General features: G+C 42.5%; 2 protein-coding genes across 3 annotated transcripts in view; one reads left to right on the plus strand and one right to left on the minus strand.

Annotated features, from left to right (window-relative positions):
- The window catches only part of WASF1 (WAS protein family member 1), an 86070-nt gene extending 75219 nt beyond the window's left edge, over nucleotides 1-10851 (minus strand). The window contains exon 1 of one of the 2 annotated variants that reach the window (XM_017827082.1): nucleotides 10621-10851. The gene's annotated coding sequence lies outside the window, so the exon portion shown is untranslated. Of the gene's footprint in view, nucleotides 1-9804; nucleotides 9898-10620 lie in introns of those variants that run through there. The other variant, XM_017827098.1, reaches the window with a different exon arrangement.
- Nucleotides 10852-11555: 704 nt separating this feature from the next.
- CDC40 (cell division cycle 40) overlaps nucleotides 11556-16593 on the plus strand; it is a 38582-nt gene continuing 33544 nt past the window's right edge. Inside the window, exon 1 of the mRNA XM_017830315.1 lies at nucleotides 11556-11776. Coding sequence (XP_017685804.1) covers nucleotides 11582-11776 — 195 coding nt within the window. The 5' untranslated portion in view covers nucleotides 11556-11581. The remainder of the gene's footprint in view (nucleotides 11777-16593) is intronic.

Genomic DNA, 16593 nt, shown 5'->3' on the forward strand with positions numbered 1-16593 from the left:
AGATGGCTTTATTCTCACAAAAAAGCAGACAAAAAAACCCAAACCAAACCAAACCAAACAACCAAAATTTATGGGTTGTGTCAAGCAACTTTGCTTTACATACCATTTGGTCACATATGACCATACTATTAAAGCCTAGATCTAATAAAACATTTACAATAGATCTGCCTGGACACCTGAAGACAGGTATCTGTTCAGATGTCTGGAAAAGAACCAGCACTGCCTCAGCCCCATCATATGCCCACAGCAGTATGGACAGCCCTTCAGAGAAGAATCCTCATTTAAGCTTCTAGACTACCAACATACAGTATGATATGAATCTAAAAAAATCTATGAATGACAGTAAAGACAAGTGAATTTTATATTCCATTCCTCTTCTAGTTTTCACCTGACAGATTTAAACCTATAGGCAATCTTCTTTATTCACTGAAGATGAACACAGCTGCTTACATTCATTCCTTCAAAGAATGAAGGATTTGCCCTTATTTTCCTCTTAAAAAATGTTGGCCAGGAGACAGAGTACCCATCTTTGATATTACATCTGGCCCGTACAAAGCAGAAACATCTTCCTTGGCTTTCTGGAAGTTCAAAGCATGTCTCCCACCTCCCGTGGGGGAAAATGCATATATTAAAAATACATTATAGACAAACACAAATTGGAAAACTATTCACCTTCCCTTTGCTGTTGTTCCACTAAGCACAAAACAATTCGAGATTCACAAGAGGAGAAATAGAACAAGCGTTAGTGTATGACTCAGCAGTTAGGACACACAATACATCCTCCAGATCTTACATTTTTTTTAATAGATCTGCATGTCACTTATTAAATCTTATCTCCAAGGCTTGCATAATTCTACCCAAAATTAACACATGCACAACAGTGAGACCACCATGTACCAGTTATAAATTTTCATGAAGAAAGTTAAAAGAAAAACCCCACACCAATCTGAACAACAATATGATTATTATAATTACAATCAAATGTTTCATTGTCTGTTTTAAGTATTCTAAAATGTCTGCATTTTTCAAAGGGCTCTAACTCTGTGCATTTTCTTTCTATAAGACTCCAGATATTTCAACATTCCAAAAGTCATACACAATATATATTTCTCTGAAGTGTTTCTTTTGAATCAAAGTACTGTTCTCACGTACAGGTGAATCAGGCTTCTCCACAATCCTTTCAAATACAATGTCCAAAGGGTTACTCTTCTTTCAATGTGAAATCAAAGCCACCTATCATTTTGTCTGCAACTCCACCTTAGAGGTAGCTGAGTACTCTAAAAATAAAGCTAACAAATGTGTATTAGGACTAAAAAAACATTAATGCCTTGAAAATTAATAAACTGCAAAACTGTATATATGCAAGCTGCAAGTAAAAAAAAACCAAAATAAAACAGATGAGAAGCCTCATGTTGCAAGTCAGACTTTTCAGAAAGGTGAGAAATCAATGTTAAAAACCTACAGTGTACATTTGAAAGTTTTGAAACACAAGCTTGTGAATTTATGAAAAAGGATACATAAAACAGGTAGAAAAGAATCTGTTCTTAGAAGCCTTTCTCAGACTACTAGAAGGTTACCATGAAGCAGAGTCCTTAGGTCTCTCTAGGAAACATGCATCAAAAGAAAAACTGACCAAAAAACAGAACATCAACATTCAACACGTTTTATGACTGTATCATATAATTCTTACGATTTTCTTTTCCAACTGTCTCTATGTTAAAACCATACCCTTACCTCTTTGCTTAATAAAGTTAACCTTTTTGTCTAAAAAGATTCTTTCTGTAATGACACAGGAGGTTTCAAAGAAAAAAATACTATTAATAAAGAAGCTCATTATAATCAAGAATGGACTAGAATATCTACAATCAGCATATTATTTGGGATTCCAAAAACCTGAAACACTTGCTTCTTACTACATTCAGGCTCAAAAAATCAGATTTGGTAGCCAGCACTTCATATGCAAGCACTGAGCTAGGGGAAAACACATTTCTGAAAATACTCAGACACAGAAGATGACCCATTTAGATTGTTTCTATACACAAATGGCTTTGCTTTTCAATGTATTCCCAGGAACAATGAAAGACAGAATTAAGGGCTGGTTTTCACGGCAAGAGTCTGAAACCATTCAAAGCAACATGGATTTTTCTCTATCAAGAAGTTATTCTACACGAAACTTCTTATCAAGTATTACTTTAGGACAACACTAATCATTAAGTGTCTATTTCCTATGGGAACCCTCTAACATCTAGGCAGAGAGTGTGGTGAGTTGCTGTCAGAAGTTCAGAATTAAGAAAAACTTTTAAGTCACAAAAGTATATACATTTATCAAGATGTCCCATCATTGGGCCACAGCGATCCACCACGAAAACCTCATTACAAGTATTACATGCTATGCTGTATTAAGCAAATCATCAGACACTAAAAGGAATGGTCCACAGGTTTCAAGAGAATAATCTTTTCACAACACTGATCAGATGTCTAATGAATAAGCAGATAATAAACTTTTGAGGAACCTATAGTTTACTAGTCCGTTAAGAATCTATCAAATATGACAGATCTTAAGAATCAATCCCATTTACCTCAATTGCAATATGAGTTTGGTATATAAGGCATCAGGTAAAAACTGAGAAGAAATAAGAGTCCCTTTTCCCCTTTGATGTAATATCAGTACTATAATTTTTTTTTAACGAATACTACCAGTACTCGTAAAGATTCGAGCCATGAAGCCTGACTCTGAACCTTCCTGAAGATCAGAGAGATGATCATGTAGGAGGAATACAAACCTGTCCAGAGCTTAAAGACATGTACACTTATCATCTGGAAAAAATAATGTATTTATCAGCAGAGTACCCACAAGTACGGAATAGAGGTCCAATTCTTCTCTGACGAGAACTCTATTAGTCTTATGGTATGAACAAAAATCTTCCTTCTCGCTAATAAAACTTTTTTCATTTTCTAGACTAAGAAATAAAATCTTTTTTATAGTTAGAAGTAGAATGGATAAAAGTCTAGCTAAATCGGCTCGGCACAGATAATCCCTAATATCTGATTTCCATTACTGGACATCATAGCTGGTAGACAATATATTCTTTTTGGACTGAATTGTACAGAACCTCTCCCTGTATCATAGAACTTGCTGAAGGCAGATTTGCTTTATGTTCACTCCCATGGGAAACAGAAACTGTTAACTCCTTTGTAACTCAGGTTTGTTTTGGTTTACCAGACCCCTCATGCTAGCCAGAGCCACAGAATGCATTCTGTTGTCTTGCCTGCAGACACAGACAGCATTGTTTCAAGTGAGTAGTCACATCTGAAGCTTCCATAGTGCAACAGTCTTGAATCTTCATGACTATGGAGTAACATGAGTTCATTCTGCATATGACTGATACGCATATGTATTCTGCCATATAATGCCATTCTTCAGCTGCACTGTAGATCCCTGCAACACCAAACACGTGTTGTATCAGTTCTGATGTGTTTTCACAGGAGCAAATTCAGATTAAATTGCAGTTCCAGAAACTTTCATCACCACTTCCACAGCACTCTAGGCCACCTATAGCTTCTCCTAAATTAACAGTAAGATAATTTTTCCTCCTGCTGTGAAGATCATCTAATCATAGAACATTTGAGGATGCTCAAGGCAATATCAACCAGAACAGGTTGCTCAGATTATTAAGATGTAACAAATATCACTGTCTTGTATTACCACCGGAGACTAACATTGGCCAGATTGGGTAGCTGGGAGGCAGAGAAGTGAATTTTTTTCCCCCCACACATTATACAATTTTTGTAAAGGCCTTGTTCCTGAAGAGAGGCTTCCAAAGAAAAAGCATCTATAACAAACTCAACTTATATTTTTAGTTGTGTTCTCAAGCCTACTAAGTTTCACAACTGCACATGGAATCACAATTGGAAAAGTTTGACAATCACAGCCTTCTCCTTTAATATTAACAAAAGGCAGAACCAGCAGAGAGTTAAAAGACCTCTATAAGCGTTTCTGCACACACATTCAGTGGCTAGTGGCTGAACAAGATTTAACAAGTTAAGCATTTCCTTTTTTTACTGGAAAGCTGACTCTGCACGCCACTTTTACAAGAGCTGGTTGAACTACTTAAGTTCACACATATTATCAAGTTATAAATGACTTGTGATTTTCCTAATTTTTTTTTTTTAATTACTTGAAGGCTTGTGTCAAAATCACTACAGAAGGTGCTGGTTTTGTCTTATGACAATGAGAACCTTTTGCAGAAAACTGCTTAACTGGTACAGCTGATCTGTCAGATAATTTGTGTGAACCCACATCACCATTCTGAATGTGCCTGGAAGGTAAAAGATCCTCAAACCATGAACAGTGTCATGTTGTAGAAACGTATCTGACAACTTTGATTTTGGCTACTCTATAGCCATTACATCAGAATTGACAACTGGGTGCTGCTGGACCAGCCACTTCAATATAATATTTAGCATAAATACGACCAGTAAAGTACCTTAGTGTCAAATGCTCTTCCAGTTTTCCATAACCTATGCATCTATTATGCAGGGCAGATACTAGAGAAAAGGGTTAGTCTGAAAGATGATTCCACCTCCAGAAAGGACCCTCATAAGCTTGTTGGACTGGCCTAAGACAGTTTCCTTTCATACATCAATTTACATTCATTATTTGTGTTTAAACTTGCCATCCCCATGCTACAAGCCATTTCCATATTCAATCTACTGATGTAAGAATTTCTCTCAATATCCCCATTTTGGACTGCTTCATTTTGTGTAAAACAGTTCATTACACCAAACAGCCAGAAAATTACTCCAAAGCCCAGAAATTACAACATTTATTTCAGCTATAGAAACCTGAGAATACCTAACTGCAATGAATATTAATTTATTTGAGCAGTCATCTCTGATGAGAAAGAACAAAGTTCAAATTACTGGTTTGAAAGAAATAAAGTAAGGACTTTAAGCTGATTCTGTGTATTCAAGAGAACTAGTCTCAGTGAGTGACAGACAGACATACGGATACATACATATATGGAAAGACATACAGGTACATTCAGGGGATGCACAAAAATCATATGGCTCCAATAAATTGCCTTTTACTGATTGCAGTGGTTTTGCTCTTACACTTGCTATTGGAGAGCATAAAGTCACGTGTATTTTATAGTTTCCCACTCCTCACTTCTTTGATCTGTCTTTCATTTCATTAGGTAGATAATTCCAATCTTCTCATTTCCTTGAAAAACTCTGGCATATCCATTGTATCAAACTCTCTTACAACACTGTGATTTATCTCTTTTAAACTAACAGTTCATAACACATTTTAAATAACAGATAAGAAGTAATGAATTTGTATACAATGCCACTTCCTTCTCTATGTTTTTTTCCCCATATCTGATTACAGCTATAAATTAGGTAACACTACCTTATCATACTGTAATAATGCTTAATTTTTTTGGTTATATTAATATTGTTAATTTAGGAACTCCTAAAACATATAAATGGTATCTTATTTTCTGCTTCCAAAACACACTGTTTTGCATATACCCAGAAGCAGTTTTACCTGTCACCCTGCTGTCCTTCCACACAGCTCACTTAGATTTCTCAAGTGATCTTTCCAGTATTTCTGAATTTGATTAAATGGTTTTGAATCCTCAGTAAGTAATTCCACTTCATAAATCAAATTCTACAAATGATTAATAGAAAATACTGAACAGCTCCTGATTTTAAGACAAAACATTAAGCCTTCTCTCAGAGATTTTTGTGATCCATGAAAGTAGTTTACCTTTCACATCATGGCTTCTTTATTTAATAGCCTGGTTTGAGGAACCTTTGATTATACCTTTCAAAAGTATATTCAAATTAGAATTAAATTCAAATTCAATCTGCTACGCTATTACTGCAATCAAAACCCCTGGCAGATTAGTGAGGCACAATGGTCACTACAGAAGCAGTACTAACTACATCAGTAATACTAGTGAGTACTACTGAGTCTACCATCAGTCTTTGCCGTCATCACATACTTCTATTGTGATTGAAAAGGATGAGAATTACAGGTGCACGTTTTTCCATTAAGAGCACCCGATGATTTTTAGACCTGTTCCCTATGCAAGGTTTATGAGATCACTTGCAAAGTACTTGTTGGAAGCTCTCCTTCAGTAACTTAAAATCTATTGACCAATTTTCTACCAAACTGGACTCAAGTACATTGAGGTTCTCCAAATTTGTGAGAACAAGAGCCAAATAAAAACAAACACCCTATTAATACTCGCAGAAAACGAATTCAGCTTACCACAGAGCAGGAAGAAAGGGGAAAAGACAGTACAAATGCCCTAGCTGTAATAAAAATGCTTCAACAGAATTTAATGACTTCTATTGTATGCCAAAAACCCCACATCTGGCTTTAGAATAGATTCCTGTTTTTTAATAAGTTTCAAGTGTCATACTGTAAGGGCCTTTATAATAATTTACTTCTGCATGGAGTCTGCTGTCAGAAGACTAAATTCGTGTTGTAACCATAGCATCTAACTAAAAAGTCAACCAACAGAAAGGTATAAACTCATTGAAAATTATTCATTATTTCTGCTCTTTGTTAAGTGCTTTGTTAAAACATAACTACATTTGTTATTCTGTAGTTCTTTGTGTGTATAATGTAATTTATCACACCAACAGACTAGCATAAGTAAGCTATTTATTTAGTTTCCCATCCTCCCAAAAATATAGGCACATAATATATTTTCAGAAATGTATACACTTTTGATGGCATTTTCTGTTCTTTAACGGATAAAAAAATATTTTTAGAGAATTAAGAAACCTAACATTAAAGATATGATAATTTATAATTATGATAATTATGTTCATATTCCTGAAAGTCTATAATTAGTTTTGCTGTCTGTCCAACCCATCATTTGTTCAGCTTGTGCTATAAGACGCAGTTCACAGCACTGCCTAAGCACTTGAGTAGTTTGAAGAGGTTGCACAGCTTCCATCCTCTAGGGAAGAAGTGGTTCTGCAAAAAAATTGCTTTGTTTGCAGTCATCTGAAATAAGTACCACAGTCTAAGTTGCTTCAGTCTTATCTTGTGTGTTTCTCTCTGTGAAACCACACCTTGTAAACATGAAATATATAGCCTGTAATCTGTGTCAGACGACCTCAAGATCCCTCCCAAAAAACCTAAAGAGACTGATTCACAGATGTACTGGAACACAGAACTCTTATTGCAATCTGGCGCCTTGGTATCTTTCAGAATCCGGGACATAGTCCAAAAACACAAAAACTGGAAAAGAGGTACTATCACCCTTACAGCAGTCAGAGGCTCCAAGGCGGTAGAAAAAGCAGAACAGGAGTTACAAAAGGTGCTTCACTCTCCAAAGCAGCTAAACTAGAATACATTAAGATGCATCAGACACACAGGCAAGGTGGTTATAAAAAGGCCCAATCCAAATGCAGTAACAGTAACCTGATAAGACTTCCATCATGATACCTTTTCTCAGCAGCCAAAAGTATATGAACAAAAGAAAAAAAACACTTTTCTTTCAAACACTGTATTTCCCACAGACAACAGACCCTCATATTTTAGTTCAATCCTCTGCCTGAAAAGTATCATGCTTTTTTTTTTTTTTACCCTTTCCTCAAAACTGCAGACTTACAGTTCTTGTGGATGAGAAATGAGTGTATCTGCAAGTGGGCTGATAGCAATTTAAGACTGTAAAAAAACATATATAGAGAAAAAAATAGAATAAGCAGGATTATACGCATCATTTTCTGTGGGGAAGAAAAACCAAGGGAAAACATAGGGTGTGAGATAAAGCACCTCCATCCTGGAAAGCAACAAAAAAAGAGCTATGAAAGAGCAAGTAAAGGGAAAAGAAAGTAGGACAAAATATATCAAAAGCAGAGGGAAATAGATTTCATTATCAAGTACAGGGAAGAAAGAGACTGATGTGAAGGAAAATCTGTGAAATGTTGAGTTAAAACTTAATATATTTAAGCCCAGACTGTTAAGGAAATCAATCTCATACAGGAAGTTTGGGGCAGGGAGAGGTGTTTGGTGAGTGTTCCTCCACTTGGAAACTGGTTGAATCCATCCAAATTTGACAGAGAAGTAGAATTCTCAAAGACAACTACTTAGGCAAATGATAAGTTCATGAAATAAAGATGCTATGAGTGTCCAGGGGAAAAGGCAGGGTAATACTTGGTATAGTATTTACCATTGGGAGTAATAACAAACAGGTGCCAAAAAGGCCCTCTTTATATGCAAAAGTGCTGTACAAAGTGGGGTGCTTTTATCTTCCTTTGGAAAATCAAAGCAAGAGAAGCAAAGTGACTGCAAGGAAAAACAGCAGTGAAGAAGCTGGATGGAAAGCAAAGCCAAGTAACCCAAACCACCTTCCACCTACTACTTCAGTCTGCATTCAAAACGAGCAGCATCTAACGCATAAGATGTTTTGTGGAACCCAATTAAAAGAGAACATACAGCATACAGTAATCATACACACATACAGTAATAAATGAGCAGACCTTTTTAAAAAATCTTGTGGTTTCTTTTATACCAATCAACCCCTTCTTGAAATCACAAATATGCAGTTAATAGTCAATGTGTTAACATATCTCTCCACAAATGACCAGCAGCAATTTCTCAGCTTTTCTGACAAAACCAGATTTTAGATAACTATGTATATTATCCGCCTACACTTTTCAAGTGTAGTCAAGTCAGTTTTTCAAACCCAAAAGTGACACCAGCATGCTTGCTGAAAATTAATCTTTGCTATCTTTGCTACCATTTAAGCAACACAAAACTTCAGTCAGTATCCCACTGAATGCCTTCACATGTGTTTGCTTACATACTAGCCTGATGGTACCAGAAATGCAACTAATTTAAACCAGTAAGTGATTTTCATAAGTTCTACAATGAAAGCATCTAGAATCCCAGATGATTACATTACTGGCAAGCAATCTAGAGTGTTTGGACAAAACACAGGTGAACAGACTTAAGCAAACTACCAAATCTTTATGAATTAAAAATTTAAAATTCAAGGATAACAAAGCAGAATTAGTTTAATGATTTTCAACACAGTTCTCCAGACAGAATATCACAGAGTGGTTGCAGAAATAGATCTCGAAATTTTTCACTTTTCGGGAGGCACACCTTTGAACTTCAGAAAACACCCAGGATCTGCATACCAGGAGAAAAAGGAATGCAGTCATATGGAATCAGTTAACAATTACTGCCAATAAACAAACTGACTGCAGTGGAAGAACCACTTTTGATATTAATAAGCAGTGATTCATTTGAAGCATCATATAGCTTTCCTTACTTAGGGATTCATCATCCATAGATTTAAGATGAAAAAGTCAACTCATTACCATATGAAATGCCAGTTGAATGTAGTATATTTCAGCTGTTGGAGATGCAAACAAAAGGTCTCAGTGCTGAAAATGTGAGACTTTTACCTAAAATCCCGATTCTAGCATACAAAGAAGAGGCATGCTTGTGTTTAATAGAACAGATCTAAACGTAGCACCTTGTTCCACTCCATGCTATAAACACTTTCGATACGTCCTCTACGTTTACTTTATCTTAAAAAAAAAATAAAATCTAAGTGGTTATCTTCTCAAGCTAAGGAAACAAATGCTTCAAACCGTAACTGCTGAAAAGGGTGGAAAAATCAAACTAGAGCATTTAATCAGATTAAATGCCACTGTGTCACAATTAGATGTCACTGTGTGCTCACTTTAATTCTGAAAGCACATGCAGCTCCAAGGGAAGTCATGGCAATGTACCGCTCCAGGTGCAAGCGCGTGCAATGCACGCACCTGGCGATACATCCAGCTCTCGGTCAGCGCTCTGTATTTCCCATTCATCCTGTCCGCGGGCGCGGCGGGCGCACAGGAAGGCGTTTTGGAGCGGGCTGGGAGAAGTTGGAACCTACGTGCTTCTCCTCGCTCCCGGCCATCCCCCGCGATCTCCGAGCGCGCCTAACAATGGTAGCAGTGTTCCAGCGAGCAGCTCTGCCCCGGGATGGGGTCGAATCCCGCTCCGGTCCGCTCCGGCCGGCGAGCCCGCCGCCCGCCCGCACCCCTGCCCCGCCAGCCCCGGTGCCCGCGGCGGGGCCGCGTCCCCCGGGAGGGCAGGGAAGGGGGCGCCGCTCCCCGCACCTGGCGGCGGTGACGTCACCCGGCCCCCCGCCCGCCGCTGACCCCGGCCCCGACCGCCGCACCTTCCCCGCACGGCGATCCTGCCGGGCGCGGGCACACGGGGAGACCAGGACAGGGAGAGGGGCAGGGACAGGGAAGCCCCGCGCTCCGGCACAAGTGCGGCCCCCTCCCCTCCTCCGCCTCGCAACACGCCCCTCTCCTGCCGCTGCCCGCGGGGGCGGCAGGGAGACGGGGGAAAGGGGCTCCGCGACGCGCTCTCCCTACTTCCTTCCCTTCCTCCCTCCCTCCCTGCCGCCGCCGCCCCCCGCGCGGGCGCGGACAAAGGGGAGGGGGCCAACACCTGGCGAGCGCCGGTCCCTTTGTGGGGCAGGCGCGTCCCGCACTCCCGCCGGGGATGGGGAGCGGGGACCGGTCCCTCCCGCCCGCCCCGGGCACCGCGAGGGGAGGAGGGAGCGGGGGCTGGGGGGCACTTACTCGTCTGCCCTCGCCTCGCACCTTCACGCCGCTCGCCCTCAGCCTCAGCCCCTCCCTCCGCGGCCGCGGGGGAGCTGGAAGTTCACGCGGCGCCGGCCATTCCCGGCTGGCGGCCCCGGGTGCCGGGGGGCGGCGGCGGCGGGCGTGGAGCGTCCCCGGCGGCTTCACAATAGACACCGGGCAGCGCGCGCGTGTCCCCGTGTGTGTGTGTGTGTGTGTGCGTGTGTGTGTGTGCGCGCGCGAGGGGCGGGGCCTCGCCCGGCGCGCCGAGCCGGGAGGGGGGGAGCGCTGTTTACCCGGCGGCCGAACCCGGCCGCCCCCCCCACCGCCCGATGCTCGGGTTGGTCCACGCGCCACCGCCCCCCACCCTGCTGGCGGGCAGGTGGTACAGTCCGGCCCGCCGGGCTCCCTCTCCCCGGTCGAGGAGGCGGGGCCCCGTCTCTGTGACGTAACCGAAGCCGGGTGCCGACAGCCAATCGGCGCCGGGGGGCGGGGCTCCCCGGGGCACGGCGCGGGGCAGAGGTGGCGGGAGCGCGAGGGTCCTGTGTTGCCGGGCTCCTCGCCCCACCAGGCTATGCTGGAGAGGCGGCGAAAACCCTTTGTGTGCGGAAGGAGGCGGGAGCTCTTCCTAGGCTCTTGAATGTTTTCCCTTGCTGCCACGCAGAGCGCAGATGAGCGCTGGGGGAAAGCCCCCAAGAGGCGCGCCGCGTTGCATGCTGGAGCTTGTAGTCCCTCCTGAGAGTCCTGAAAGGTTAAACACTATCAGCAGCCAAGGGGGTTGATCCCCCCTCGAACGGCTGTATATCCCGTAAAGATAAACTATCTTTAAGAGTGTGTTTTCCATTTTAATGACCCACATTTTTAATGCGCAGCCACAGCCCGCTCGTTCTGCGGGGGAAGGGAAGCGGCGAGCCCTGCGGAGCTGCCAGGACCTGACCGTCCCGTCATCCTCCGCGCTAAGATGTCGGCGGCGATCGCCGCGCTCGCCTCCTACGGCGGCTCCGACTCGGAGCCTGACTCGGAGCCCGAGGCCGAGGGCGGCTCCCAGCGCTCCGCCGCCGTGCTCGCCAGCCGCGACGCCGTGCTGCACCTCTGCCCGCCGCCCGCCGCGCCCCCGGCCCTGCCCGTCGATGCGGCCCCGGAAGTAGCCGTGAAGGTAGGCGTCCCTCTGGGCCCGGGGCTCCCGCCTGCCCGGCACTGGGTCCGTACCGCCGGCCTTGGGACACTCCTGGGGACAGCACTGGGGCAGCCCCGAGCCGGGAAAGCGGGGCGGGAGGGGCGCGGGACTGGCGGGGGTGCGGTACCACTGCCTGGCCTTGCCCTGCTCCCGGGGTGCGGGGCCGGAGCTGTGGAGGGAGGGCGCGTGTCAGGGACTCCGGCAGATCCCAGCCGTGAGGATTAAACTTATTAAAGCGTGCTATCTCCATCTCAGAGCGTGCCTTGATTGCAGTTTCTTAGATACTCTTGTCCGCTGTTCCCTGAGTTAAGATGTTTTCCCGTGTGGTTTTCCTGGTTGATGAGGTGAAGTGGATATTTTGATAGGCCGAGTGCAACTGAATCCTGTTCTAAAGGGCAGCCTGAAATCTGATTAGTGTTTCTGTTTTTCTTTTCAGTCTCGTTTGGCAAACCTTAATTTTCTAAGTTCAGTAGCACATTGACTCACTTATGTGATTCCAGAAAGGGCGGGGGAGGTGCTGGTTTGGCATTGGGATTTTAGTACTGGCAACTCATGGCTAGGCTTCGCGAACAAAGATTTGGGAAGGACTCTACCCACATTTGCTACAAGCGCGCTGGTGGCTAAAGAGGCCAGTGCGAGATAGACAAGTCCGGTTGCAAAAGGCACAGCAGAAAGACTCCTTGGATGGTATCGGCAAGACACAATTCTTTCTGCATTGTCTTTTCTCCTCGAGAGTGATCCTGTCTGCATACTCAAAAGAAGCAGCAGTGTTGTAGATAGTGTGTCTCTAGACCCCTCTGGACAATTGGAGGCCAGAGTAGACCAGTGATGAAGATCAATGTGGCCAAGGCTGAGATGTTGCTTCAGGGAGTCCTTGTATCTTCTCTTTGGGGCTCCTCTCATGCGGCAGCCGGTGGCAGGTTCACCATAAAGCAAGATCTTAGGGAGGCGGTGGTCCTTCATCCTGAGACATGTCCTGCCCAAAACAGCTGTGTTCTCAGCAGCATGGCCTCAATACTTGTGACAGCTGCTTGTTCTAGAACAGATGTATTGGTCACATAATCTGACCAGTGGATGTTTAGGATTGTACGGAAACAGTGTTGATGGAAGCGTTCTAGGAGTCGCAGGTGGTGGCGGTAAATGACCCATGATTTGGATCCATGTAAGAGAGTTCACAGTACAGTGGCTCTGTAAATACTGATCTTTGTGCTTTTCTTCAAGTGTTTATTTTGCCAAACTCTTTTATGGAGTTTTCCGAAGGCACTGTATGCCTTTGCTAACCTGTTGTTTACCACCCGAGGAGATGAGGCTGCCTAGGTAATTAAACTGCTGGACTGATTTGAGCTCTGATTCGCCAATGGTGATATGGGGATGATGGAAGACTTCCTGAGGTGCAAGTTGATAGAGAACTTCTGTCTTCTTTAAGCTGACTTCCAGTTCAGAGAGCTCAGCAGCATCTGCAAAGCAGGATGTTAAACGCTGCAGAGCTGCTTCTGTGTGGGCGACAAGGGCGGCATTTTCAGCATAAAGCAGCTCCCGGACAAGATGGTTTAAGGTCTTGGTGTGGGCCTTCAGTCGCCTTAGATTGAAAAGGCTTCCATCAGTACGGTATCGAATGTAGATACTGTCCTGATCATCAAGGTCTACTGTGGCCCTTTGGAGCATCATGCTGAAAAAGATTGTGAATAGGGTTGGTGCAAGAACACAACCTTGTTTCACATCACTGGTTATTAGAAAGGGCTCAAAAAGTGCATTGCCATATCTGACTTGTCCATGCTGATCCTCATGAAGTCAGATGATCATTTTAAGGAACTTTGGGGGACATCCTAAACGTTCCAAAATGTGCCACAGACCTTTTCTGCTCACAGTATCGAAAGCCTTGGTGAGATCGACAAAGGTTACATAAAGTCCTTTGTTCTGTTCCCTACACTTCTCTTGCAGTTGTCTGAGAACAAACACCATGTCTGTGGTACTCCTGTTGGCTCTGAAAGTACTGGCAGCTAATATCTAATCAAAAGCAAGCATCTCACCGTGATGACTGTCACTATGTTATTGTGTTGCTCCTAGTTGTTCTGAAAAGTTTCCTACTTTGTGACCAAGGGGTGGATGGAATCTTTCACTTTGTGGTCATTAGTTAATTCATACACTGCTGCAACTGATCATATTTGTGTGTATATGTTATATTGTATATAGTGACTATTTTTTCATCCCTTAGGGTCTGACTTCTTGAATTGCAGTGTCTGGCAGGTTGTCTTGTAGAAGCTTCAAAAGGAAAGCTAATTAACAACCGTAATATTGCCTGAATGTGAATGATTACAAGTTGCAAGTAGCATTGTCTGTGCTTTTCACCACTCTTAGGGCTGTAGCCATGGGTTTTCCCTGTGCCATGCAGCAGAAGGGTTTATGTAGTTGTTCAGTGGCTGACATCAGGGAAGTGATCTGAATTGTAAAAAAACCCCAAAACTTTAGTGGCGTTATTTGTCCTTGGATCCATTCCTTGATCTTGTTTGCACAAATGCAGTGCCAGCACAGTGAAATCTGTAATGCCAGTGCAGAAACAAGCAGCTGGAAGAAAAAGTTGGATGGCAGCAGCACGTTCAGTTCAAAGCTATTTGCTGGGCTGTGCCCTGGAAGGGGTGTCCACCAGCACATCTAGGACTGCCTCTGTGTCAGACATAATGCTAACTAAGATAAAAAGGGAGTGAGGTTTCTGAGTATCAAAACGTTCTATTAAAATGACTATAATTTTGATTTGAGATCACAGATGAGGTACATATAACTGAGAAGAGCAACAATGTCAAGCTAAGGCTTTCAGAACATACCATTCTGCAGCTTCTTTTAGCACCACAACCTTCTTTGAGGAGTAACATAATTTTTTTTTATAGTGATATTAGGCTTTCTTTTTGGGTTCAAGAAGTAAGTGCAGGTCTAGTAGACAACACGTTCTCAACACCTTCCAGGTCTAAAAATGATACAATCCCACCCATCAGTGGAAGCTTACCAGTCACCTCCTCAGGAATTTGCCCCAATTCTTTAGAATTAGAAAGCCCTTACTAAACAAATGTGAAATACATGATGTTTGAGTGTAAGTCACAAATGTTCTTTAAGTACAGCCCTGGAAAAATGGCAAGCTGAGCAAGTAGGAAAGCGAAGTTACAGTTCATTTGCACTTGTGCAAATATTGTTTTGACATGAGTAAGGATCAGTTACTCTTAGGAGCATGGATACGTTTTGTACAAAGGACCAGGAATGGATAAGCAAAGATGGTGGTAAGAAGGGAGGTTACAAGGGTTAGTCATACAATAAATGTAAACAATGGCTGCACACAAGTGCATTTTTGGCAGTTGAGAATGCAAATCTTAAGTGGTTGGTGTTCTGCATCCTAGTTCTAATTGTAGAATTTCGGCCTGTTAACTGGCAGAGACATTAGACTTACATGTACTTTAAAGAGGAATAGGTCCTCGCTCTCTTTATTAGCAAGGCATAGTTGTTAGCACATTCAGCTAACACCATTTGGGTTACTTAATTGTGCATAGCAAATACAGCCCTGAGATGTATTTTGTTATTCTATAAGAAATCTGCTGAGTCCTTGCCTCAAAGTACATCATAGTTATATAAAATCATATTTCTGTGAAAATAATTCTTCTATAATTGAAAGCTGTACTAAAGATTTCTAACTGTCTTTTAAAAGTGTGAGGGGATGACTTTTGCTAAACTCTCTTCTTACAGTCTGCTTGTTAAAATAGGCTTATTGTTGATCTTTGATGTTAAATTACTCAGATAACATTGACTTATAATTATTGGTTACTCCAAGCTAGTAATCTACTTCTTTCATTATAAGTTGGAAAACCAACTAGACGGAAATCGCATGTTTCTGCTACTGTTTTTAGTACCACTAAATTGCTGAAAGCGTTACAGCACCTGGGGGAAGGCAACAGAGGATGAAAACGTGTGCTTCTGGTCCCTTCATACAGAAGAGGATACATTGTAACTGATAGTGTTCAGAGAAGGGCAGCAGGGTTGAAGAGGTGTCTTGCTTCTGTATGAGGAATTACTGAGGAGGCCAAAACTGAGAAAGAGATGACTGAGGTGAAAAGTATCGACAGGGACCTACAAAGTCATTAAATGGCACGGAGAGGGGGTTGAGTACTCACTGTACAGCAACTATAAGCTAACTAGTAGGAGCTAGGTTCAAAACAAACAAAAGGATGCAACTCTTCACGCAACATGTAGTAGGGCTTATTCCCATGCCAGGAAGTACTGGGTGTGCAAGAAGTTTGCACTGTTACAAGGATAGTCTGGTCCTCCTGCAAAATGCCAGGAATCCCAACAAAATAGTTTAGCATATGCTTCTCTTGCTGGTTTATTTTTATTCTGTTGAAGGTAGTGGGGTGGTTGTTTATTGTTAAGAGTGTATGATGGGTAGAAAGAATAAAAGCTGATAACAGCCATATCTTAATGTTGGAGCTTCACTGCAAATGCTGTTTGTCTCTAGGTAATAAATTTGAAAATCTTTAGGATGAGATAATGTGTATTTGACAGCCCAAGTGGTTGATGCAGGAACTGGCGAGTGACAAACTGCTTAAGCCTCCGTGGCTCATGGGATGTGGTCTTAATTTACCACATTTTAATTTAATCGATAATTAAAACTAATTAAATATTATGCAAAGCAGTCTGCCCTTTTTAGCTGTTTGACTAATTAGTAATGAATTTACCTGGGGAGAATGGAACATGGTAGGTTTATTATCTGAAATGTCCAGAAAAAAAAAGAAAAAACCCCAACATAGACATCAAAA

The sequence above is a fragment of the Lepidothrix coronata genome, unplaced genomic scaffold, assembly GCF_001604755.1.
Source record: "Lepidothrix coronata isolate B3197 unplaced genomic scaffold, Lepidothrix_coronata-1.0 Scaffold5, whole genome shotgun sequence".
Classification (NCBI taxonomy): Eukaryota; Metazoa; Chordata; class Aves; order Passeriformes; family Pipridae; genus Lepidothrix; species Lepidothrix coronata.